This window comes from Kogia breviceps, chromosome 17 (genome assembly GCF_026419965.1).
Source record: "Kogia breviceps isolate mKogBre1 chromosome 17, mKogBre1 haplotype 1, whole genome shotgun sequence".
NCBI lineage: Eukaryota > Metazoa > Chordata > Mammalia > Artiodactyla > Physeteridae > Kogia > Kogia breviceps.
The window spans coordinates 44771260-44798570 of NC_081326.1; the positions used below are offsets into that span (position 1 = coordinate 44771260).

General features: G+C 43.1%; 1 protein-coding gene and 1 pseudogene across 2 annotated transcripts in view; both read left to right on the forward strand.

Moving 5' to 3' along the window:
- Window positions 1–27311, forward strand: part of GRHL2 (grainyhead like transcription factor 2) — a 159764-nt gene that overhangs the window by 66753 nt on the left and 65700 nt on the right. For both annotated transcript variants that reach the window (XM_067017416.1, XM_059042994.2), the window contains exons 5-7: window positions 1468–1523; window positions 4597–4753; window positions 8764–8875. In XM_067017416.1, coding sequence (XP_066873517.1) covers window positions 1468–1523; window positions 4597–4753; window positions 8764–8875 — 325 coding nt within the window. The remainder of the gene's footprint in view (window positions 1–1467; window positions 1524–4596; window positions 4754–8763; window positions 8876–27311) is intronic.
- LOC136792950 (tigger transposable element-derived protein 1-like) lies at window positions 14930–25982 on the forward strand (annotated as a pseudogene).

Here is a 27311-nt window from a genome sequence, read left to right on the forward strand (position 1 = left end):
TTTTCTCTGTCTCTTGGCACCAGTCAGATGCTGAAGCCCCAGAATATTTCCATTTAATGCCTTGTTGATTGGTTGACTGATTGCAAAAGAAACAAATCTGTATCTTTGAGTCTCTGTCATGATTAATAAACTAGTTAACAAATATTTGTAAATACTCCTTGGCTGCGTTTGGGTAAACTTTGAAGGGCAAACCGTCTTCACGGATCCACGGAATTTATAAGACTGGATAAAACGAAAGATCCTCTGTATGTACCTATAAAGTGTGATGTAAGGGCACACTGCATTCAAGTGATGGTGGTTAGAGGTTGTGAAGGAAATTTGGAAAATAGCTGTGAGTACACCTTTCCCGAGAAGGAAATCTTTGAATTACTTGTCAAAGAATGGAAGTTTATGGCAGAGAAATGAAAGGCAAGACGGTTGTTTCTTAGAAAGAGACACTAGGAAAAAGGCCACAGTGGAAGGTCCAGATCTGTGTGGTCCACCAAGTGCTTTTTCATCAATATTCTATTATATTCACTTTAGGATCAAGAGTTAGGGCTTTTGGTGCATCTACTTTTGAGAAGGTTCTAAAATGTAGCAAAGTGCATCCTACTTGCACTAAATATACTACTGAATGTCTGTGGACCCAAGCCTTTTCACATGTAATACTATGACTTAGAATTTCCATCTGCAAAATTACTTTTAACACTGTTGTGATAATGGAGATCTTAGAGAAGGGCATTGAATATGATCAAGTGATTACTATAGAACAGAATTTTTGTTGTTGTTGTTGGAAGAAAAAAATGTCAGTGTGAACTTCAGTTTCACAATTTTGCCTGAGTATGGAACAGAATTTAATACACATAGATAGAGCTCACCATGTTCCAGGAACTGTTTGTAGTACTTTATCTCTGCTAATGCATTTAATTCTTCTCGTCACTGTAAGTAGGCATTTTACAGCTGAAGAAAATATGGCACTTGCCTCAGTCTACATAGGCAGCAGGTAAAAGAGCTAGAACTTGACCCTAGAACTTGTCTCTAGACAGTCTTGCTCCAAAAACTATGCCCCAAAACTCGAAATACTGCTTTTTGGCTTCTCTGTAATGAGTATTCCGTTAACTCAGAATTTGTGGCTTTTGGAATAAGTGTTGGAGGTAAGAAAATGGAAGAGATGTTTACATGTTTGAGGAAACAGTTTCCAGTATCTGGAGACAATTCAGAAACACCTGTGGACATGTCAATGTGGACATGTGAATAAAAGCACAAATGCACTTTCTGTTGAATGTAATTCTCAGCGTGCAGGTGGTATGCAAGTTCTATACACAAATGGTAACTATTTTCACTGTAGTTGAAAACATGATACCAAAAAAATGTATAATTTTCCTTTCTAAAACGAGGATAAAACAGTTTGGATACATTTGTCACTTTTTCTTTCTGCATAATGACTCACCTATTTGTTTTAATTATGATGACTTTTACATTTTGCAGAAATTTCGGAGTGCTTCAGTTGGGGCTGAGGAGTACATGTATGGCCAGACATCAAGGTAAGTTACAGGAGACGCCCCTACAAACTGATGAACTGATAACTGTTTAAATGTATCATCAAGTTATACTTTTACACCTTTAAAAGAAAATTCTTTTCTCTACACAATGACTTCTAACTGACTATTTCCAGTCTTGATCAATTTTCTGAGACCTCCCTGTACCCTTCCTTTGTCCTTTTGCTGCTAGACATCCCTTCTCAGGTGCTCCTCTAAACCTCAGACACTTGGGCCTCCAGCGCAGCATGTACATGTCTTTTCCTCTTCTTTCCTTCCTTCTTCACTTCTTTCACAGCTGTTCTTCCACTTTTATTTCTTGTTGTGCCTAATGATGCCATGCTCCTAGCCACACACTCCAGAGGTGCAAGGTGCCTGCCTTCCTGCTACACGTTCTTGGCATTTGCCAAGAGCTGAATGTCCTAGTCTACCTGTCCTGTCTCTTCCAACTTACTCTTATGCATATGCTCCTGAGCTGTTGCAACATAACAGGTTGCCCTGCCAGCACTTTCATTTCCCTGCCGTTCCACTTTGGACATTTCTACCTACTAGCTGTCACAGACTTTGGTGCCTTCCATCTTCCAGCAATGAAATAGGGATTGAAGATAAGTTATAACCTTAGACTTTTGCAGGAGACCTGTGTGACGTTATACAAATTGCAATGCATTTGCAAAATGATGAGTCCTGCTACAGAGACACATAAATAGACAGCTGAGATGACCTGCAGGCCTGGGTGTGTGTGGGGTGTGAGTGGGATGGGACCAGAGGAAAGCTTTACAAGAAGTAGCATTTGAGCTGGATCTTGATGGATTATCAGGAGTTTTCCAGGGAAAGAAGGAGGATTAAGAACATTCTAGGTAGAGGGGCCCCACGTTCAAAGTCCTTGGTCCTGATCCTGCCTGTAGACAGGAGAGAATGGCAAGGATGAATTAATCCATCCCATTTACAAAACTTATCAGTGATTTCACCATTTCAGACAGAATAAAACACAAATTCCTTACGAAGGTAGTTGGGGCCCTCTACGTGCTGGTCCCTTTTTACTGTAAACCTTGTCCCCCACTGTATTTCTTGGCCCTTTACTTTGACGTGTATGGCCCTCTTCTCCTCTCTCTGTTTCTGCTTGAAGTCCTTCTGCTACTTCAGGGTCTTGCTCCAGCCTCAGCCTCCCCAGTCACCCTCTCCAGATTCTCCCAGCCAGAATTTGGGTGTGCAGTGGTGGTGAAGGGTAGGGGAGAGGCAGAGAAGATAAAGTTCCAAATCACCTTCTAAAACGTGGAAATACATGTATAATTTGCATGCCGTCAATCCAGATTACCATGCAGCCAGCTATGGGGCCAGTGAAAAGAGCAACGACCTACCAGTCATGTGACCTGGTATCTCTTTCTGCTGCTGTCATTGTCTCCAGGAGTGAGCAAGTTTCTGGGTCTCTCCTCAGCTGTGAAATGAGGAAAGTGGTTCTTATCTTGTGTCGTGGATGAGCTCGGGGAACGTGAATCCCTTGAAATTATATTGAAAATCATTAGTGTTCATATGTGCTTTTGTCTGGGAAGAGGGTTCACAGCTTTCTTCATGTTTTTCAAGCAGTCTGTGCCCTAGACAAGTTGCAAGCTCCTGGTCTAGGTGATTCCTAATATCCTGTCCAGGTCTCAAACTTTATGATTCAGTGGGTTATCTTGAAATTGCTTTTCCCAGGCAAAATGACAGTGGAATTGGTTCTGTCTTGAATGATTTATTTCCCACTTTATTCTAAGACACATATTCTGGAATTTGCTTTGTTTATCAGCTTGAGCCTAAGATTCTTGTCATATAAGAGGAATATTATTTTGCCCTTCAAATTTCTTTCTCATTATAAAAGTTAAAAAAACATCAAACATTGCAGAAATATTCAACATAGAAAGCAAGAGTCCCCCATAATCTTGTAAGTAGATCATTTTAAGAGGCAAACTCGAGCCATTTTTGCACACAGCCTTTCACAGACTGAAATTAAAGAGCTAAAAAAATAGATAGACCCAGTGAAGAGCCTCTGATGATTCTCGGAAAACACACAAAGCATTTGTAACTGGATCTTCGCTGTGTGCCATCCTGCAGCGTGGCAGAAATAGATATTCTGAATGAGCATCTTAAATAAAAAGATTGTGACTCATATCCGTTGCTCATTTTAAACAATGGGTATATTCTTCCAAGTTGGGAAAATCAGTGTTTTTATTTTATAAGTTAAATTATATTTGTAAAATATTAGGGAAATTATTAAGAGCAGGGATCTGCAAACTTTTTTTCTGTAATGGGCTAGATACTAAGTATTTTAGGTTTGGCATACTACACAGTCTCTGTCACAGCTACTCAACCCTGCTGTGGCAGCACGAAAGCAACCGTAGATAAGACATAAGCAAACAAGTGTAGCTGTGTTCCAGTAAAACTTTATTTACAAAAAACAGGCAGCTAGCTGGCTTTGGCCGACAGACCATTGTCTGCAAGCTCCTGATTTAGAGGAGTCACCCTGTCATGAGTTCTTTTGCAGGCTTAAAAAACAAAACCCCCCAATCAAAAACCACTCCCTGTTATGGAACCAGATTCCATATAGATTTCAATAATGAATGAGTTGTAGATTTTTACATTTTGAAATATTTTTAAGTGGGATGTAGCTATTTGCAACACCTTGGCTAGACAAAAGAAGGTTGGTGTACGGGTGAATTGAACAAAAGCATTCACATATTTGGCTTTTTGCTAGGATGAAAGTGGCAAATTTTAGCGATTCTTGAGTTCAGGCATTACCAAGGACCAACTAAAACCTACCAGAGGCTACCCCGGCTCCGCCTGGCACAAGTGGACGGGCACATTGTGGACTTTCTCCCCTTCTAAACCATCTGGTTTATGGGCCACTATTAGAAACGTTGTGTGCAAGGTACTAACAGTGACCTTTGGTATGGTCTCATCTCTTTTGCCATGTGCTGTGTTTCGTCTCTGAAATGGAGTAAACATTGGTTAATATTCGTACAAAATGCTATTGATGTGAAATTGATCCAAAAGGCAGAAATGTCCAAGTGAGTGAATCTGACCACTATTTGTTTTCTGTTCACAGTGGCACATTTCAGTACACCCTGGAAGCCACCAAATCTCTCCGTCAGAAGCAGGGGGAGGGCCCCATGACCTACCTCAACAAGGGACAGTTCTATGCCATCACGCTCAGCGAGACGGGGGACAACAAGTGCTTCCGACACCCCATCAGCAAAGTCAGGGTAAGGGCCTCATTTCTCCAATAAAGCACAGAGGGATCAGGTGAAAGCAGTTACTACCTGCCAGCCTTGTGGAAGGGCATGGAAAAAATTCCAAAATAAATAATTCTGGAACAAATGTCAGAGAGCTGGGGCAAGAGAACTTTTTGGCTTGCAGTTTATCATTTTAATCAGTAACTAATAAACCCCAGGGAAGGGACGTGGTTGGAACATGCTTTCCTGACTGTATCCGAGGAATTTCCCAGCTTCATTCATTGCCTGTGTGCTACCTAGTTGTTGTTTTTGTTGGTCTGCAGTCAAATGATGTGCAGTTTTCAAGTAAGCAGCTGTAAATCAGAGCGTATGTGTGGGCGGAAAGAGCTGGGCTTTCTTCTGAAAAGGAGCGTGCAATTCATTCTGCGTCCCTGGGCCCTCTGCAGCTTTGCTTAAAAGCCTTCTGCAGCCTGGCGCTCACTCAGGAGTCAAGAGGTGGGCATGATATGATCCATACCAGGAGTGACTTGGAGGAATTTTCACATTCACGAGTATTAGTTCTATTTGTGGGACATGAAACTGCCTTGGAAGCCTGCCAGCTTCTGGCATTCTCGCTGCTGCCAAGAAGGGAGGGAACTGGTAATCCCTGTCGACTGAAAAGGAAAATTATAGCAGAGCTCTCAAAAGAGGTTGAAGGAGTTTCCCGCCCTGTTGTAAAATGATTTATGCTGGCTGTGTGCGTGGTGTGCAGCCCACCTTATTTTATCCATAGCTGCCTCCTCCTAAGCTCTTGCTTCTGCACACTGAGAAAGGAACGCCGTGCTGTGCCGAGCCCAGTGAGTTTACCCCAACCCAGATTCCCAGGCAAACGTTAACACCTGAGGTAGAAGAGAAAAGAGTGTCCAGGCACCTGCTGGCCGGTTTGCCTGTTACTAGCTTTAGGTAAAATCATTGCAGTGCTGCTTTCTTGAATCAACCCGGTTTTACGGCTTTGTTTCCATGAGAAAGACAAGGAAGAATTGCTGCTCATTTGTCCAGCGGGCCTTTCTCCCCCCAAGGCCGTCCCAGTTCCAGATCGGAGCGGCAGGAGGCAGGGCAGTTGAGGGTGAGGGGCAAGACAGGGAAGATGTGGGGCTAACGACCCGCCTGAGGCTGAACGTGTGGCAGGTGGAAGAGTGCTTCGTGCGCCCTCCAGAGGAGTTGGTATGTCCAAGCCCTGAGGTCAAGGCTACGGTGGAGGTGTGCTGTCAGCCGCAGCAGCTGCATCGTCATCGTCAATCATCATCATCTCCATCATCACAACAACCAGAGCCACAATGTCACAGCTAATTTTTATTGAGTGTATCTTCTGTGTGCTGGGTACTGTGTTAAGCACTGTACATCTAGTAACTCGTTGAAACTAACAACAGCCCTATGAAATAGGCATTCCTTTTACAATGTTACGGATGAGGAAACTTGGCCTTTTAGAAGCTAGCAACTGACCAAGGTTACAGAGCTCAAATGTGAGGGAACTGGGTTATATCCCAAGCAGTCAGACTCCCGAACCTACTCTCTTAACCACTAAGTGTACTGTATTGAGTAGCATGGAGGCCTGAAAGGCAGACGTATTTTAGCATGGGATCCACCTCTGGAAATATATCCTAGAATTTGTATCCTAAACCCTCACATGTGGATGCCTGGTAAGAAGACACTGGATACATATTCTTTTTTTTTTTTTTTTTTGGTATGTGGGCCTCTCACTGTTGTGGCCTCTCCCATTGCGGAGCACAGGCTCCGGACGCGCAGGCCTAGCGGCCATGGCTCACGGGCTTAGTTGCTCCACGGCATGTGGGATCTTCCCAGACCAGGGCACGAACCCGTGTCTCCTGCATCGGCAGGCAGATTCTCAACCACTGCGCCACCAGGGAAGCCCTGGATACATATTCTTTAAAAAAAAAAAAATCTTGTAAATTACAAGTGTATAACTCATGTATACACCTTGCTAGCAGTACTGTCATCATCACCCTGAAAAGATGACGCGTGGTTAGTAATCTGAGGCCATGACAACAGTTTGTAGTGCAGGGACTTTTCCAAGAATTTTCTTTCATTGAAATCATGGAAATAATTCAATAGAGAAATTTTATTTCCTTCTGTTGCATTTTGCCTAAAACCAAGAGCCTTCTTTCTCTTAAGGACTTCAGTGTAACAGCCTTGGAGAGTAGGATGGCCCTTCTCAGAATGGATCTTTCTTACTCCTAGGCTCTGGTAGAGCCAGCAGTGTGGAGAAATGAGGGATGCACTTGGAACCTCCAAGCACTGATTTCTGAGAACGGTGTTGCATCCCGAGTTGAAGCTTAGCCGTGATAATAACAGTTTCAAACGGCGTTTTTCCTTACCACTGGAAAAATACATTTCCATCCCAAGAATATGCCATTTTAGCCATGTGCTAGAAAAAATTATCTGAAATGTTATTTTTATTTTGGAACAGACAGAAAAATCCACCAGGAGGCTGGGCAGTAAACTCTTACATATAAATGGAGAAGCTTGTGGAAGGGGCAGGGAGGATGGAGAGAGGCTGAGCCCAGAGTTGCACCAGCCCAGCCAGTGGATCCCTTTCTTGTCAGCTCTCCTCCATGCCTTTGAGGGTCATGCCTCTTTTTTTTTTTTTTTTTTTGTGGTACGCGGGCCTCTCACTGTTGTGGCCTCTCCCGTTGCGGGGCACAGGCTCCGGACGCGCAGGCTCAGCGGCCATGGCTCACGGGCCCAGCCGCTCCGCGGCATGTGGGATCTTCCCGGACCGGGGCACGAACCCATATCCCCTGCATCGGCAGGCAGATTCTCAACCACTGCGCCACCAGGGAAGCCAAGGTCATGCCTCTTGTGAATGCAAATAGTATGGATGCATATTTCTAAACTAGCTTTTCTAACAAACATCTGCTTTCTTGTGTTTCAAATGTTTACATACCACTGGGAATAAGCCAGATTTTGACTTGACAGTACAGCCACAAACATGTACTTAGTATCTCTTATTTGTCGGGCACCAGGGCCCCCGTGGTGAGTGACACTGTCCCAGCCCTCATTGAGATAGGCATCAGTGGGAAGACATTGCCATGGACTGAATAATTGTAAATAATTAGGTAGATGAGTACAAGTATGTGAAATGCTACAAAGGAGAAGTTATTAAAGAATGAGAGTCCTTGAAACATTCTTCTGGAATAGCAGAAAAATGTCTAAGTAGTATTTTGCATATGGAATGAGGGGGGGGAGTATATTCCAGGATACGGTATTCCTCATGCTGTAATTAAAGGGTTTTTGCTTTTTGTCTTTTTGGTTTGTTTATTTGTTCGTTTTTGGTACCTCCTCCGTCTCATAAATGACAGTGAATTAACATATATTTACTTTAACAAGGCTGTAACTTAGAAGTGAAAGCGGTTTGGGATTCTTATGTCTATAAGACATTATTAGTTTCTCATGCTCATTTTAAAAGTACATCCACATATTTTTATAAATAACATAGTTGACCTTGTAGCTTTTGGTCTATGAAATACCTAGCTTAGATCTTCGTTCATCAATATGAGCTCATCTTTTAGTATTTCTCTCATTATTCCCACTAATCCAGCCAGAGGCACTTAATTAGGCCAGAAACAGATGTTGGCTCCTTTACAAAAGCACCAAATTCTATGTTTAAGGATATGAAATTTCAAAAATGTTCTTGTTTCCAATACAAGAAAAACATCTTTTGTGGTATGCCCACTCAGCTCGCACAATAACAAATTTGCTGGTAAATTGGATAATCTGTTTGTTTCTGATTCATGGTAGAAATGATGTAGCATTCTTTTTCACCGTGTGCTGTTCTCATTTCCCATTCATTTTTTTAAAGTAGGCCCATTTTAAAACAAAACAAACCATACCACTGAGCTTATTGGGCTTCTCTAGAGCAAGAAAAGCAAATTTACAGAAATTACAGCAACCCACCTCTGATAGAACTTCTAGAACTGGAGACTGTGTGAAGCAGGAAGTGCTGAACAGAAAGTAAGCTCCCTGGTTCTGCCCCTCTGCAGAGCGTGGTAATGGTGGTCTTCAGTGAAGACAAAAACCGAGACGAGCAGCTGAAATACTGGAAGTACTGGCACTCTCGACAGCACACGGCCAAGCAGAGGGTCCTCGACATCGGTAAGTTGACCTTGAGCTCCCTGCACGGTCTTTGGTAAACTGCCATGTTGTCGTGATGCAAAGGAGAGCCCAGCCCGGAAATCACAGCTGGGACCCACATCACTCTCATGAGGTGCCAGGCACTAGTCTGTGCACTTTTCCTATGTTTTAGTACATTTAGGACAAGTCAGGCTGAGAAGTCAAAATCAGGCTAAGCTGAGAGCAAAACACGTTTCGTTCCATAAAAGTCAACTGTGTCTCCTATGATAATAGATTTAGATTCGCAACGGCCGTGCCAGTTTCTAAAACGTGTTTCCATGCCCTCTTGTGTTGGAGCCTAATCATCGGCAGGCGGGCCAGAGGAACTCGGGTCCCCCCTGTGACGCTAATAACCTCAGCTCATTTGGTTCTAAGGTACTTGTGAAGGTCACATGACTAGATACAGCATTCTCGTTCTCTAATTCTCCATCTCATGTTCCTTCCATCCAAACACATGTCTAGTGCAAATAGTCCTAGATGATCAGACAAATGCAGTGTCTGAGAGAGCTTTCCTGGCGGCAGAGAAGGGATGGACCTGCCAAGTGCATTTTCTGGAATCTGTACATTCCTACACATGATGTCTGTTCTTCAGTGACCTAGAGCCCTCTGGACAAGACTCAGAGTCCCGTCAGGAAAGCAGAGCCCACACCAGGTGGTTCCATGGAGAGAATTCATTGCCAGAGTTGGGAGGGCTGAAGGCACCGTGAGGCAGTGCAGAGAGGAGCCACAGCAGGGGCTTGCTGCTCTTAGCTGGAGGGCCAGAGGATCCAAGGGAGAGGTGCTGGATGTTGTGAGGGCTGCCCAGCAGGAAGAGGCACCAGCTGGAGCTGGGACCACAGAGGGAGCCGCTTTGCAAGAGCAGGCAGAACCTCAGAGGAATCGCTGCCAGAGACACCCCTCAGTGCCAAGAGGGAGGGGGAGAGGGGCTGCCCTGGCTTCGCCCTGCCTTCCAGTCTCCCCCAGTGCTTCCCGGTGGCCACGTTACCCTGAAGCAGAGGGCACGTGACCCTGGCACATGCACTTTGCAGGAATCAACCTCTGAGACACAGAGCAAAGCAGGGGAAGTCAGGGATTGGATCTCAAAGTACCTAGAAATTACTTAAAAACGCAGTAATACAGTAAGTTCCCTAACAAAGAACAGGGTCCCTTCCAAGAGCGCGTTCGCAAGTCCGATTTGTTCGTAAGTCCACCAAAGTTAGCCTAGGTACCCAACTAGCACAATTGGCTATATAGTACAGTACTGTAATAGGTTTATAATAACTTTTCACACAAATAATACATAAAAACAAACACAGAAAAACGAAGAAAACATTTCTAATCTTACAGTACACTACCTTGAGAAGTACAGTAGTACAGTACAACAGCTGGCATAGAGGGGCTGGCATCGAGTGAACAGGCAAGAAGAGGTACCAACTGGAGGAGGGAGAGGGGGTGGGAGATGGTAGAGGTGAAGGATCCTCAGCAACAGGAGACGGAGGGCGAGCTGCGATTTCACTCACGCCTGACGTCGATGGCACAGGTTCTGTTTCCTTGCTGGATTCAATTCTATCCACCTTCTTGTTTTTTTTTTTTTTTTTTTTTTTTGTGGTACGCGGGCCTCTCACCGTTGTGGCCCCTCCCGTTGCGGAGCACAGGCTCCAGATGCGCAGGCTCAGCGGCCATGGCTTACGGGCCCAGCCGCTCTGCGGCACGTGGGATCTTCCCGGACCGGGGCACGAACCCGTGTCCCCTGCATCAGCAGGCGGACTCTCAACCACTGCGCCACCAGGGAAGCCCCTATCCACCTTCTTGAAAAAACGATCCAGTGATACTGTACTACTGTACTCTGTACAGTACCGTACAGTAAAGTACACAAAAGCACCACCACTTGTAGAGGACGCACGCAGGTGACAACGTACACCAGACACATGAGCTAACTTACGTGGATGGACACGTGAACACAGGTTTGAATCTTTGAAAGTTCACAACTTGAAGGTAGGGGACTTAATGTATATGTGTTTCTAGTTTTAACACTTTGTCTACATGCTGCTTCCATAAGAAATAAATCATTTCTCATATAGGCTTTATTTTCACGTTTTGCGGACCAACCAGTGAGGCTAGGCCAAGCGAAGGTTTCCACTGTGTTGGATACCAGAGGTGTTAATGAGCCATTAAAAGGATGTTTACTTTGATTTCTTTTGCATTGTAATGATGGATTTTTCAGACCTTCCATTTCATACTTGTTAGGGCCCCTTGACCAATGGCAGAGAAGTTAGTAACTAGGTTAGGGTTAGAGACTCACTGTACAACAAATTGAAACTCACTTGCTAACAGAATTGCCACTTGGATGATATCTGTCGTTTGCTCGTCTCTGAGTGTGAAAGCCCCTATCTAAGGGGGCACGGAGTTCGTGTTGGTCCCATCTTAGTTACCACCAGCTTGCAGAAAGGCAGAGTGATTCCACATTCGCTCAGCAAATGGACCCTTTGTTAGGAACTAGCATTTCAGAGATAAATAAATGAGGTGGAGCCCCCTCCTCAAACTGCTCAAGTCTGGAGGCAAGAAGATGACCAGCTAAGATACCACGCGTGAGGGGCGCACGGGAGAAGCACTTCCCTGAGATGTTTCTAAGACCCCTCTGAAAAGATAACAAGCGTGTCTGAGGTCGGAAAGGTGGCAGAGAGTGCTGTGAGCCAAGGAAGCAGCCTTGGTACGCAGAGGTACAGGAATCCAGACAGAAAAACCAGAATGAGACTGGCACATAATTTTATAAAATCTGGTAAAACTGTTGGCAAAGATGGGAGGGGTGGAAACTCTCGTGCGTGCTGGTGGGAGTGTCATCGATTCAACTTATACAGGGGGTGGGGAGAAGGAGGGCAGTCCTGAGTAAACTGGGTTGAGAAAATGAGATTAAAGGCTATGGTAGCTGTGGAGAGGCTTGCTTTTGTAAGGGGAATCTTAGAGCACCAGGGATATGAAGTATGGATGGAATTTGCTGGTCTCAAGCTCTAAGAGGAGCCCCATTTAAAGCTGTTTCCATGAGGTACGGGCTGAAGCTCCAGGTCTACCGTGGAGGCTGAACGATCCCAGCTGGGTGTTTAAGGGTCCAGGGCCCAGAAGGTTCCAGGTATTAGAGGGCCATTGACAAATACCGCATGTGTCCTGGTGGTAACCCCCAGAGCTGCAGGTGGAATGTTGGGGAAATGCTATCTCTCAGAGTGCGGGGTGGGTCTCTGCAGAGGAACATCACGACACCAGATGCTGAGGGGAATTAAGCTCAGAGTTTCTCGTCTTCTGCTGCTTTGACATCAGCTTGGCTGCACAGAGTCTCGTTTTGCAGTTTTGTTGGGGAGCTATTGAAAAGTGTGTGTTTATACTTCTTTATTTGGGGGTGTAGCATGCATACTTTGTATTTTGCTAATTCAGTTTTTCTATTTTTGAACAGAATGGGCTTTAGAGATCCAGGAATACATAAGTGAGGGTTCATAAAAGTTGTCACTCATCCAGGTGGAGGTATTCCATTCACTTTTCAGTCCTCCCAGAACTCTGACAAGGAGGAGACTGGGAATAAATAAAGGCAGATGCAATATGGTGATGAGGCGGTATTTCTCTTTAATGAGTTGCAGTATTTGATTTTGGAGGCTTTGGATAACCTCTGAGGATTTTTAGCAGGACTGTCATGCAGTGATATCTGTATTTCAGAGAGGTAGTTCTGGGCCAGCATGGGGGTGGGATGCAGTGAGGGAGAGACAGTTATGGCTGGGAAAGGAGAGATGCAAAGGTAACCCAGGAATGAGGGACGGATTCTAGAACTGGTGGACCTTCCAGGACTGACTGGCTGTGGGAATAAAGGAGAAGATAAAAATCACAGAAGAAAAGCTCAGCTTTGTTAGAGAAGTCGAGGCGGGTGTCCCGCCCTGAGGCAGGGGCGCGGGAGGTGCGGCGTGGCCAGGGGCGGGGGAGTGGAGGCTGGCTGTGCCGAGGCCAGCCAGGGGCACGATGACTTGGAGGCACCGTGTACACACGGAGCAGCCTGGGAGTTACCCGGGACTCATTTGCATGGTGGAGGGATCCAGTTTTGCACAATGTAAGTCATTTTAAAAACGTTTGAAATGAACCACAGATCATGAAATTAACCAGACGGCATACCAAGTCTACTCACGTCGTGAATAATTCCAAAACCACTTTCCTGGGAAGGGATATTTTTCTCTTTGTTTCCTTTCAAACAGGGAAGGAGAATTATAAGACGTTCAACAACTAATATTGATTTATAAAATGAAAAATCAGAAGCTACAGCAGATACGCTGAAACTCATTCAAATATAATTTCTCTACTGAACAGAATTACTTTCTTGCTTTACAAGGCAGATGTTTCAAAATAATGAACATCACAGTTTTTGCACTTTCAGAACGGGCGGTATGGATTGTCATGTAATGAGCCTTATTCCACAAGCACGTCCAAATAAGCATCATTACGTTATAGTCACATCCAATGTGACCAATATTGACATAATTTTGTAGTTAATTGTGAAACCATTTGCTCTTTATTCAGTCTGTCTTTAATTTTGGTTCCCAGTAAGTAATCTTTCCCTGTACCAGGATGTATTCGTTATATTGTTAATATTAACCCCCTAATTTTCCATGGTAATTAGCAGGCAATTATAGTACATCTTGGGTTATTAGCATGTGATTATAGGATTTTCGTCTGTGCCCTAACGCAAATCTATCTCCTTATTTTTAAATCGTGTTGTTAATAGCAATCTTATATTAAGATAAAGCTTTCAGGAACACTTAAGTTCCAATGAAATCAAAATATTTCTTCACGTTTAGTTCTAAATTGTTTTCTTTGAGAGTCAAAGAGAAGCCTTTCAGAAGACTTTCGAATACAGAACTTCGTTAACCACTGGGACTTATTCAGCTTGGCTCGTGTGTCTAGGCCTGGGAGCTCTCTTCTGTCTGAAATCCTACTCCACTTTCAAATAGGAATTGCGAATAAAGTTGTCACACCTTTCCTCCCTCCCTCCCTCCCTCCCCCCCCTCTCTTTCTCTCTTTCTCTCCCTCTCTCTCTCTATCTCTCTTTCTCTCTCTCTCCCTCTTTCTCTCTCTCTCCCCCTCTTTCCCCCCACTCTTTCTCTCTTTTTCTTTCTTTCTTTCTTTCTTTCTTTCTTTCTTTCTTTCTTTCTTTCTTTCTTTCTTTCTTTCTTTCTTTCTTTCTTTCTTTCTTTCTTTCTTTCTTTCTCTTTCTTTCTTTCTCTTTCTTTCTTTCTTTCTTTCTTTCTTTCTCTCTCTCTCTCTCTCCCCCTTTCTCTCTCTCTCCCCCCTCTCTCCCCCCTCTTTCACTCTTTCTTTCTCTCTTTCTTTCTTTCTTTCTTTCTCTCTCTCTCTCTCTCTCTTTCTTTCTTTCTTTCTTTCTTTTCTTTCTTTCCTCCTTCCTCCCTTCCTTCCTTTTTGCTTTGAGCTTTCTAGAGGAGGCTGGCTTTGGATGTGCTTTCTTGCAGTTTTTATAGTCAAACCTGGGTTGGGCTACTCAGAGCTGTGCAGAAAAGTGGGAGGGCAGAGACTGGTGGGTTGGGCGAGGCAGCTGCTGCCTTTCAAGAGGTCACGTAGCCAAGTAGTCAGAGTGAATCTGTGGCCCACATAGGCCTGGGAGACAAGTGTGCCCTGCCACTCTCTCTTCTTCCTCTGGGTTTCCCACTCCGCCACTGAGTTGTGTTCTGTGGAGAGCCCTCCTCCCCCAGAACTGTTTAAACTTGCTCTCTCCTGCAGTCGGGAAAGTGTGGGACTTCCCTCCTTTCAAAATAACTCAAGTAAATGGAATTTTGATTTTTGATGTTTCCTAGACTCTTTCCACACTTCTGAATAGATATGAAAAGGAAATTTGATTCAAAATAAAACACCACCTCTTGAGAGCCCTCAACTTAAAAAAAAAAAAAAAGCAAAGAAACAACAAAAACCAACCAGGGCTGCCTGGAGAGAGTCAAGGCAGTGAGTCAGAGCTAAACTAGAGGAGCAGCCTTGAGCCTGCTCCCTGCACAGGAGGGAACAGGCGGCGGCGGTATGGGCCAGGCTCTGCCCGACCTGCTGCTCGTGTGGCGTCGTGCTTTGGCTGTTGCCACAGGTACAGGCAGCGTAGGGCGCCTCTGTTTTATAGAGAAGTACCGTAGCCACTCGAAAACATGTTTCATCTTCTACTTTGGTTACACAATATTTACGCGATCCAAATGGCAGGCTATTCATGTTATATATTTAAAAGATTACAAATGGCAAATATTTTTTAAAAGTTAATCTTAGTTCAGGCGGAACATACTCGTTTTCAATAAAAATTGAGCCACCGCGGGCTTTTATTTATTGCATGCATGTCTCTGTGTGAGTCCTAGAAGCTCATTCTGTTGGGGCCAAACACCTCTGGGGAGAATCATTTGCTCCTTGGCATGTGTGCCTAGGGTGATGCGGGGCTCCCCCAGCCTTCCCCAGGGAATGGACCAGGACAGGGCCAGAGTTCAGACCGCCCACACTTACAGGTCCTGATCCTGGCACACTCCCTTGCAAAAAACTATTGCTGGGTCTTCCTCTTTCCTTCCAATCCATGTTTCTTAAAAGAGGAGTCAATGCCTACCCCCCCATCCTTAACTACTACTCATGTTTGAATCCAGCATAACCTGCCTTTTATTAAAATTTCTTCATGCCAAATCTATAGGTATATTTTCACCCCTCACTAGTTTTCCTAGTTAACTTCCAACCGCTCCTTTATTCCTTCTCCAGGGCTCTTCTCCTTTTTCTGGCTGACATCTCACCCCAGAGACCTTTTCCCCCGACCCCACTTAGGTGAGATCTTACGAATCTTTCAGGCATAGTCAGCCGCTTCCTCCACGAGTTTTAGTTGATGTCGAGACACGAACACTTCTGCTGTGTTTCACTTGGTTTATCAGTTTACGTTCTGTCCGTTCCACTAGACGCCAAGCTTCTTGAGGGGAGAGAAGATTTTTTTTTTTTTTAACTTTTGTATAACCAGCACCTGGTATAGAGCCTGGCACAGAAAAGATGCTCAACCAGTGCTGACTAGTTGATGAACAAACTTCTATGTATGGTTCTGTGTATGTAGGTAATAATACCATGGTAAGCGGGCATGTGTCTTGTTAACAGGGAAATCAGGGTGTGGTCGGGCTCTGTCCTCTTCCATGATGAAAGGATCAATTTTGGTAGTATTTTTCTGGATGCCAGCTAAATGTGCATTTGGTACTTTAATTTCTCATATTTTATATATTATTGGTTATGCTACAGACTTTATGATGAAACTTGGTTAACAACTCCAAGACTTAATTGCTAACATAGAAATATAATACCTACACTAATAAACCAAGGGGGAAATTTCTCCTTTTTAACTTAACTAGAAATTATTGTTGTTTCCCTGAAGCAAACAAATAGAAAGTTGTTTTAAAGCAAACTTTCCCAAGAAGAGATAGCTAGACTTGGAAATTAAAAATTATGCTTAATGTGGTCTTTCATTTGGGTTAATTTTTCTTCACTGCTTCCAGGAAGTGTGTTTGTCTGGCTCTAGGCATTATTGTTTAATAAACATTTTCTGGAAAAGTTCTTCCCTACTGCTGGCAATTTGAAGCCCTGAGTGGTTAACCAGAAGGAATGTTACACAGAGGATTAAAGCAGGGGATGGGTGCTTGAAGAGCATCCACCGAATGGATGCTCTGAGAATCTGTTTTTTTTTTGTTTTTGTTTTTGTTTTTTTGTGGTACGTGGACCTCTCACTGTTGTGGCCTCTCCCGTTGCGGAGCACAGGCTCCGGACGCGCAGGCTCAGCGGCCATGGCTCACGGGCCCAGCCGCTCCGCGGCATGTGGGATCTTCCAGGAATGGGGCACGAACCCGCGTCCCCTGCATCGACAGGCGGACTCTCAACCACTGTGCCACCAGGGAAGCCCTGAGAATCTGTTTTAACAAAAGGTTAAAGCTGTCCCATAAAGAGATACTGGTTTCGATTATGAGCTTTCAGAATTAACATGTGCGCACGCACGCGTGCACACACACACATACACATATACACAGAGGTAACTAAAACCTCTTAATAGACCCACCGTGCTTAATACCATAAAATGCTTTAATTTCCTGTCTCGCATCTTTTTCTTTTTCACGTTTACTGGGTACCACCACATTGTTTACCCCTACTTGGTGGGCCGTTTTCTATATCTTTACTGATGTAATAAGATCATGTGTTCATCTCAAACATGTAATCTATGCTTTTTATTTGAGTTTATGTTTTTTGCTTGGGGCCTAATTATTTTCTTTCTTTAGAGATGCATTTAATGACACCTCAGATAACCTGATAGTCTCACATGTTTTCATATTATTTGGTTGGCTTAAAAATTAAAAACAAAACAAAACAAAACAAAACACCCCTGGCAATACAGTCTGATAGTTTCACGAGACTCATCTATTTACTGAGCAAAACTATAGAGCTGGTCTTTTCAGCTGTCCTCCAGTGAGGGCTGGAAGCCTCTCTCTCTCCCTGCCTTTCAGCAGGAACAAATGTATGTCTTCGTTGTCTCTGCAGTACCCGCAAGTGTGGAATTAGGCAAATCTAAAGGGTTTTTTTCCCTGTTTACAAAATCTAAGACTTGCCAAGAGAAAGTTTTCCCCCAAATGTAATTAAGCTCTTTGAGGTTGGAAAAGCCAAAATGAGGATCCAATCTTAAGAAAACTCTTTGAACCGCGGCTCTGGGAGCGCAGAGCTGCCACTAGTGTTTCTGCTGTTGAAAAGGCGAGTATTGAAAACCCGAGAGGCCAATAAGTGAGCATCTCATCATTGTTCAGAGATGCTGTGAGGCCAGTACTGTATTATCTCCATTTCACAGATTGGGAAGCCAGCTTTTCTAAGGTGGCTGCTGATTCTGCTGTGCACACACCTACAGTCCCCAGATGGTGTGGTTCACCATCACCAAGGAAAATAGTAAGAGCAGGAACTGCTTCCCTCCTTTGAAGGACACGTTTACCTTCTCGAAGAAATATATTTAAGAGAATTGGAATTTCAATTTTGAAATAACATCTACATCCTCTAATAATTGTTGCAAAATAAGTAAACAGGAATCGAAACATGAGTAATTCAAATAGCAGTTACTGCAAAAATCCCTCATATAACAAACACCTCCCAACCCTATTGTCTACATAACAAACTTCCCTTCCTTTATCTGTGGACCAATTTGGTTAGTGATTGGGCAGCCACGGGCTATCAGGGAGGATGAAAATGGAGGTTAATTTTAATGGATCTTGAGCCACTGAAGGAATTGGGTTTATAATTCCCAATTTATCAAACGGTAATCCATCGGAGGATTTATACTTCTTGTAGTGTGTCTGTGTCCTGCACCACCAATTACCAAAAAGTTATTTCTTTTGTTTGAATCTATTCAGTCTGCAACTCAAAAGGACAATTATAGGAGCTAGAAAATTATTTCTGATATTAAGGACTACTAGACACTAGAGTGAGTCTTTGAGAGAGACTGTGGAATGTCTTACGACAGAACAGCAATTCTCAAGACTCTTGCTAATAATAAAGTATCATGATTTGAGAAAGAGTTCAATTTTCTTTTATAAATTAGAGTTGGTTTAACTGGGAAGCATTACAGTTTCTGGAAATATCAACTGGGGAGGGGAAAGTTTGGGGACTTGTGCTAGAGGGAAGGAGCCCTGTTTGTAGGTCTGAGATGATTTGGGCTGATTAACTTTTAATCCTATGTGCCTATAACATCTTGTCCCCTTCCTCACCCTAAGACTGTTAGCATATTAAGTAATGAAATGAAGAATGGAAAACTGGAATAAAACACGAGTAGTTCATGCAGTGTACAAGAATAAATTATTTACTGAAGCACCACCCATGTCTTCATTCAGTAAATTGTCAGAGTATGTCAGGCACTTTTGTGTTGTTCACAAATTTAAGAGACAAATAGTTTGAAAAGATGAAATAGGTAAATTGAAGTTAAATCTCACTGAATAACAGACTGATGAGAAGAGTTAACTTTTACGCCCATCCAAGTTGATTTAAATTCAGAGCTAGAAGCCATGGTGTGTGTATAGGCACATATGCATGTGTGTATATGTGTCTACACACAGACTATGACCTACTTTCAATTTGAAATCAAGTTTATGGGTCAAGATCAGCATTCCTTTTTTTTTCCTCTTTTCCATTATGGTTTATTACAGGATACTGAATATAGTTCCCTGTGTTACACAGTAGGACCTTGTTGTTTATCCAGTCTATGTATATTAGTTTGCATCTGCTAGTCCCAAACTCCCAATCCATCTCTCCCCCACCTCCCCTGCCCTTGGCAATCACAAGTCGGTTCTCTATGTCTGTGAGTCTGTTTCTGTTTTGTAGATAAGTTCATTTGTGTCAAATTTTAGATTCCACATACGTGATATCATGCGGTATTTGTCTTTCTCTTTCTGACTTACTTCACTTAGTAAGATAATCTCTAGATCCATCCATGTAGCTGCAAATGGCATTATGTCATTCTTTCTTATAACTGAGTAGTATTCCAGTGTGTGTGTGTGTGTGTGTGTGTGTGTGTGTGTGTGTGTGTGTATACATATATCATATCTTCTTTATCCATTCGTCTGTTTATGGACATTTAGGTTGTTTGCATGTCTTGGCTATTGTAGATAGTGATGCAATGAACATAAGGGTGCATGTATCTTTTCGAGTTATAGTTTTGTCCGGATACATGCCCAGGAGTGGAATTGGTGGATCATATGGCCCTTTTCTCCATACCCTCTCCAACATTTGTTACTTGTAGACTTTTTAATGATGACCATTCAGACTGGTGCGAGGTGGTACCTCATTGTAGTTTTGATTTGCATTTCTCTAATAATTAGTGATGTCAAGCAGCTTTTCATGTACCTATTGACCATCCTTTGGAGAAACATCTATTTAGGTCTTCAAGACCAGCATTTAAACAGTGAAGTCAAATAGAGTAAAAATACTAGCATATCTGAATGCAGTAATGGGTTACAATGTAAAATGCTTTTCTTCCTCTAAGTTTATGGTCAGTGCAATTGAAAGCTATCTCATGGGCCTATATAATTCCTTCTCAAGAAATAGAAGGGTGAGTCAAACACAAAATATTAGGTTTAGCCTACTGAGAAAATTCCAAGAAAGAGTTCATCTTAAATGATGTATGGAGAGTAAATATCAATATTATTATTATTATTATTATTATTATTTTTGGTGGTACGCGGGCCTCTCACTGCTGTGGCCTCTCCCCTTGCGGAGCACAGGCTCCGGACGCGCAGGCTCAGCGGCCCTGGCTCACGGGCCCAGCCGCTCGGCGGCATGTGGGATCCTCCCGGACCGGGGCACGAACCCATGTCCCCTGCATCCGCAGGTGGACTCCCAACCACTGCGCCACCAGGGAAGCCCAATAATATTATTAATAACTCCAGCTTTAATAGTGCCAAAGAGTCGTTCTATGCCAGTCACATCCTATGAGTCACAACTTATGTTTTCATAATGTCAGCCCCCTTTGTTCTGGATTATGTATGGAAAGGTGCTCATTGCAAACGTTATATATCACAGAAAGCAAAAGGCTCTGCTTTGTATGTAGACAGAACTTCTTAGGCTTCAATCCCAGCTTGGCCCTTTCAAAACTAAGTGACTTAGGGAGGATGGGAGGGAGGGAGATGCAAGAGGGAAGAGATATGGGAACATATGTATATGTATAACTGATTTACTTTGTTATAAAGCAGAAACTAACACACCATTGTAAAGCAATTATACTCCAATAAAAATGTTAAAAAAAAAAGTGACTGCTGGGGAGGAAAGGTACTTGACACGTTTGCCTGTTATATCAAGTAGGAATCATAAAAATAGCTGATCAGAATTGCCTGAGGTTGTGTTTGTGAAGTATGTGTATTTAGCACACACTAAGCTCTCAGAAACTGCTGGCTGTTCCTACTATTGGCTCAGGGCCCAGGGCCCAGTGATGGAAATACATTTAGTGCCTCTAAAAATCAGCTCAAGTGTCGACACACTTAAGGAAACCCAGGTTACCTCTGACTTGGTGAAAGTATTATAAAGGAAATCATGGACTCATTAGAGTTCTTGTGAGTCATTCAGATTTTAAGAAGCTGCTTCTTTGATTTTGAAAACAGAAAAAAAAAAATCTCAGAACCTACTTGGACTAAGGTTTATTTTACCTATTTCAAGTCAGAGCAAATACTCCTAGAATGACCCTCAACTGTTTCCTGAATTTGAGCTGATCCCATTTGGGCGTTGCAGACAGAGAAAAGCAGATGTTTGAGGACGGGAGGGATGGGGGAAAGCGGGGAGCAACGTTTTTCCTACAGAACCAGCAGGCTCTGTTCCCTGAGACATTGTCTCTCTTTTGTGGCTGAGGAAATACAAGTGCAGAGAGGTTCAGTAACTTTTCACTGGAGGTCTTAGGGCTTGTGAGAGGAGGATAGAAATTAAATTTAGGTCTGGGAGTCTCCCCCACCAGTGTCCTTTCTCTCTGTGCTTTGGGCACCACTCTATAAATGGACTCCTTGTAGCATCCTGACCCCAAATACATGAACTACCCCAAGTTCTTGGCTTTTCAAAATAAACATCTTCTTAGGCTGTGGTGTATTGCACACTGAATTGGCATTAGTGCCCTGAGCCATTTCCAGCATTCCAGCTTCATTATTACACTAGTCCAGGCAGAATCCACACCTTTCAAAGGAGAAGCAATTTCTACTTTAATTACAGCACTTCTTTTTATCTCCAACAATACATACAAAAAATAATTGAAAGGGGTATTTATAATTTACCAAGCACATGAAGCTTAATTAAGGTAAAGGAATTAATAGTTCCTTTGACCACATTCCAGAGTCACACTTACACATACAATCAGTCTGAAGAAAACTCAATCTACAGAAGTCTGAATTAAAAGACCTTTTTTTTTTAAAAAAAAAAAAATTTATTTTTATTTATTTATTTATTTTGGGCTGTGTTGGGTCTTCATTTCTGTGCGAGGGCTTTCTCTAGTTGTGGCTAGTGGGGGCCACTCTTCATCGCGGTGCGCGGGCCCCTCACCGTCGCGGCCTCTCTTGTTGCAGAGCACAGGCTCCAGACGCGCAGGCTCAGTAGTTGTGGCTCACGGGCCCAGTTGCCCCGCAGCATGTGGGATCTTCCCAGACCAGGGATCGAACCCGTGTTCGATTGAACACGGGGGATCGAATCCCATAATTTCAGCATAGAATATGACTTGCCAAAACCATACAGAAAGTATTGCACACCCACGTGTGCCTAGCAGCCCTTTGCTGAAACACTGTCAAGTTTATCATCTTTGCCCCGACATCCCTTGCTTTCTCAGAAGGGCTAGTTTGTGAGCTCCATCTTCCTGGGGTCTGCAGGACACACCCCTGACTTTGCCCTCCTTTGTCAAAGCATTTGCAGTGGTCCCAAAATGTCCAGTCTCTCCACATCATCAAACTTACATTCCCCCAGCACTTCTCTACCAGTTAGTTGCCACGTAGGCTATGCTACGATTTTTCTCTGTAAGATATTACTATCTGGTGGCCATTTAGTGTTTAATTTGCAAGATAAATATAGGCAGTGGTTAAAAGTATGACCTTTGGCATTAAACAGACCTAGATTGAAATCACAGGTTGGTCTGTTATCAGCCACGTTATTTTTCACGAGCAGCTTAACTTCTCTGTAGAGGGAGGATGCTGATACCTATCTCCCAGAGCGGTGGTGAGGCTTAGATGAGAGAACGTCGGTGGAAGGCTTGGCACTCAGTAAGCTCTCAGTCTGTGGCAGTTACTGCTGTCCCAGGAGCATTTGCATTTTCACGTCAGGAGATGACAGTGTCTGTTCCTAAAGGAAAGTGAGTTCTAGGATGGGTTTCCAGGCAAGAGAATAGCCAATGTTTTGGAGCAGGTGGTACCCACGTCTCACCACGTAGGTAACTGCCTGGTCCTCCTGTATGTGGTGATGATGTCCGCCCAAGAGGGGAGACCTTTGAGGAAGAAGAACAATCTGTCTCATGGACATCATGGGTAGTTGATGTAGGACATCAAGGCATACCTAGTGCTTTCTAAGACTATATGTGGGATAAATCAAATGCACACAAAGGATTCAGTCATTTCAATTTGCCGTAGATCCATTCTACCCAGGATGGTCTCCAGAACAGCAGCAACCGCCCTGCCTGTGCTCTGATTTGAAAGGCAGATTCTTTGCCGGGTCCCAGACCTGCTAAATGAAAATCTCTGGGAGTGGGCTCAGACATCTGCATTTTACCAAAGCCCTCCAGTGATTCTGATGCACCCCAGCATTTGATTATCACTGTTATAGAACATCCACACAAGCCTATAAGCTACAAGAATCCAGAAACTATCAGTCTGGTCTTTGGAGGTCATCCTAACAGGCCCTAGAGAATCTCTATGGCTGTGCATTCCCATATGCCTCACTCTGACATGCCAAGGACACACCCAGCCTGAGAACAGACCCTGGAAAGTTTGACTCTATCACCAGCAACATGACATTAACAGTGAGATCAACTTCACTCTTACTTCATTAGATGAACTCTCATTTCTTCTTCCCAGGGATTCGTTGTTTTTGATGGTTTGAGCAAGTTGTGTACTTTAGGGTTATTCCTTTGTGTGAATGACTAAGATTAATAAGAACTACCTTCATAACTCAGATTCAGTTGACATACATTTTTTAGAAACTTGTTTTAGCCAGTTGTAGTTTTGTTCCGTCATGTCACTTTTTGGAAACATCTAAGCCATATTTCTATTTATATCCCCATACTCACCAAGTAGATGCTAGTATTCTATAGACATTTACAAACCAGTGTACAAAACATGTAGTTTTTGTGTTGCCTCATCTTTTTTTTTTAAAGAATAAGAGTCCATTCAAAATGTAATATGAAGTGTTTTATTGGGCTTCACTTTATGGTGCTTAACAGATACTGCTTTTTAAAAAATTGGATGTTTGGGGCAACCCTGCATGGAGGAAGTCTATTGGCACCATTTTCCCAACAGCATTTTCTCACTGCACGTCTCTGTGTCTCATTTTGGTAATTTTCTCAATATTTCAAACTTTTTTTATTATTTCTGAATTTGTTATGGTAATCTGTGATTAGTGATCTTTGATGTTATTATTATAATTGTTTTGGGACACCACAAACCTCACCTATACAAGATGACAAACTTAATTTATAAATGTATGTGTTCTGACTGCTCCACCGACAGGCCATTCCCCCATCTCTCTCCATCTCCTCGGGCCTTGCTGTTCCCTGAGACACAACACTGAAATTAGGCCAATTAATAACCCTACCGTGACCTCTAAGTGTTCAAGTGAAAGGACAAGTCTCACATCTCTCAGTTTAAATCAAAAGCTAGGCATGATTAAGCTCAGTGAGGAAAGCATGTCCAAAGCCAAGATGGGCCAGCAGCTAGACCTCTTGCTCCAAACAGTTAGCCAAGTTGTGAACGCAAAGGAAAAGTTCTTGAAGGAAATTAAAAGGGCTACTCCGGTGAACACACGTATGATAAGAAAGCAAAATAGTCTTATTGCTGACATGGAGAAAGTTTTACTAGTCTGGATAGAAGGTCAAACCAGCCACAAGATTCCCATAAACCAAGAAAGCAAAATAGTCTTATTGCTGACATGGAGAAAGTTTTACTAGTCTGGATAGAAGGTCAAACCAGCCACAAGATTCCCATAAACCAAAGCCTAATCCAGAGCAGGGTCCTAACTCTCTTGTATTCTGTGAAGGCTGAGAGAGGTGAGAAAGCTAGAGAATAAGAATTTGAAGCTAGCCGAGCTTGGTGTATGAGGTTTAAGGAAAGATGCCATCTCCATAACATAAAAGTGCAAGGTGAAGCAGCAAGTGCTGATGTAGAAGCTGCAGCAAGTTCCTCAAAAGATCTAGCTAAGATAATTAATAAAGGTGACTACACTTAACAACAGATTTTCAGTGTAGATGAAACAGCCTTATATCAGAAGAAGATGCCATCTAGGACTTGCATAGCTAGAGAGGAGAAGTCAATGCCTGGCTTCAAAGCTTCAAAGGACAGGCTGACTCTCTTGTTAGGGGCTAATACAGCTGGTGACTTGAAGTTGAAGCCAGTGCTCATCTACCATTCTGAAAATCCTAGGGCCCTTAAGAATTATGCTAAATCTACTCTGATTGTCCTCTGTAAGTGGAACAACAAAGCCTGGATGACAGCACATGTGTTTACTGAATTAAATTTTAAGCCCACTGTTGAGACCTACTGCTCGGAAAAAAAGATTCCTTTCAAAATATTACTATTGCCCATTGACAGTGTACCTGGTCACCCAAGAGCTCTGATGGAGAGGTACTATAAGATTACTGTTGTTTTCATGCCTGCTAACACACATCCATTCTGTAGCCTATGGACCAAAAAGAGTAATTTCAACTTTCAAGTTTTATTATTTAAGAAATACATTTTGTAAGGCTATAGCCGCCATAGATGGTGATTCTTTTGATGGATATGGGCAAGGTAAATTGAAAACCTTCTGGAAAGGATTCACCATTCTAGATACCATCAAGAATGTTTGTGGTTCATGGAAAGAGGTCAAAATATCAACATTACTAGGAGTTTGGAAGAAGTTGATTCCAGCCTTCATAGATGACTTTGAGGGGTTCAAGATTTGGTGGAGGAGGTAACTGCAGATGTGGTGGAAATAACAACAGAACTAGAGTTAGCAACTCAGTCTGAAGATGTGACTGAATTGCTGCAATCTGATGATAAAACTTTCATGTTTACGGAGTTGCTTCTTATGGTTGAGCAAAGAAAAAAACTTAGTTGATAAAGCAGCGGCAGTGTTTGAGAGATTTGACTCCAATTTTGGAAGAAGTTCTGTTGTGGGTAAAATGCTATGAAACAGCATTGCATGCTACAGAGAAATTATTCTTGAAAAGGAGAGTCAATCAATTTGGCAAACTTCATTGCTGTCGTATTTTAAGAAATTCCCACAGCCACCCCAGCCTTCAGTAACCACCACCCTGATCAGTCAGGAGCCACCAACATCCAGGCAAGACCCTCCACCTGCAAAAAGATTATGACTCACTGAAGGGCCAGATGATGGTTAGCATTTTTAGCAATAATGTATTTTTAAATTTTTAAATTAAGGTTTGTACATTGTTTTTTAGACATAATGCTATTGCATACTTAATAGCCTACAATACAGACTAAACATAACTCTTATGTGCACTAGGAAACCAAAAAATTTGTGTGACTCACTTTATTTCAATATTGGCATTATTGGGGTGGTCTGGAATGAAACCCACGATATATCGGAGGCATGCCTGTATGTTCACAATTAAATGCTTTAAAATTCTTTTAAAGTAGGGTGATTACTTTTTAGCTACAGTGGCTCTCATACAAGAATAAGCCATACACTCAAATCACATGACTTCCAATCATAGGAGGGAATCTCAGATGCAGGGGTTGATGGTAACTCTCAAAAATTGTATGTTCATATTCTAAGTCACAGAACCTGTAAATATGACCTTATTTGGGAGAAAGGTCTTTGCAGATGTAATAAGTTAAGCGTCTCAAGATGAGATCATCCTGGTTTAGGGCGGGCCCTAAATCCAATGACAAGTCCTTAGAAGAGAAGAAAAAGGGGGAAGAAACACAGAGACACACAAGAGTACATCATGTGCAGGCAGAGGCAGAGATTAGAGTGATATGTCTGCAAGTCCAGTGATGACAAGCATCGCCAGCCACCAGCAGAAGCTAGGAGAGGCATGGAACCTCCAAAACGAACCAATACTGCCAACATCTTGATTTGGAACATCTGGCTCCAGAGCAATGAGAGAATAAATTTCTGTGCTTTAAAACTTCCAAGTTTGTGGTATTTGTTATGGCAGCTCTAGGAAACTAAGCTCATTATACCAGCTCGTTACAATACCTTTTTTTTTTTTCTTTTGGCTGCATTGGGTCTTCGTTGCTGTGCACAGGCTTTCTTTAGTTGTGGTGAGCATGGGCTACTCTTCATTGAAGTGCACGGGCTTCTCATTGCGGTGGTTTCTCGTTGCGGAGCACTGGCTCTAGGCACGTGGGCTTTGTAGTTGCAGCATGTGAGCTCAGTAGTTGCGGCACGCAGACCCTAAAGCACGCGGGCTTCAGTAGTTGTGGCGCGTGGGCTCAGTAGTTGCAACGCACAGGCTCTAGGTGTGCCGGCTTCAGTAGTTGTTGTGCTTGAGCTCAATAGTTGTGGCTCGTGGGCTCTAGAGCACAGGCTCAGTAGTTGTGGCGCACGGGCTTAGTTGCTGCACAGCACGTGAGACCTTCCTGCACCAGGGCTCAAACCCGTGTCCCCTGCATTGGCAGGTGGATTCTTACCACCGCACCACTGGGGAAGTCCTACAATACCTTTTACTGGTTGCAGCTATCAACATTTACAAAATTTGGGT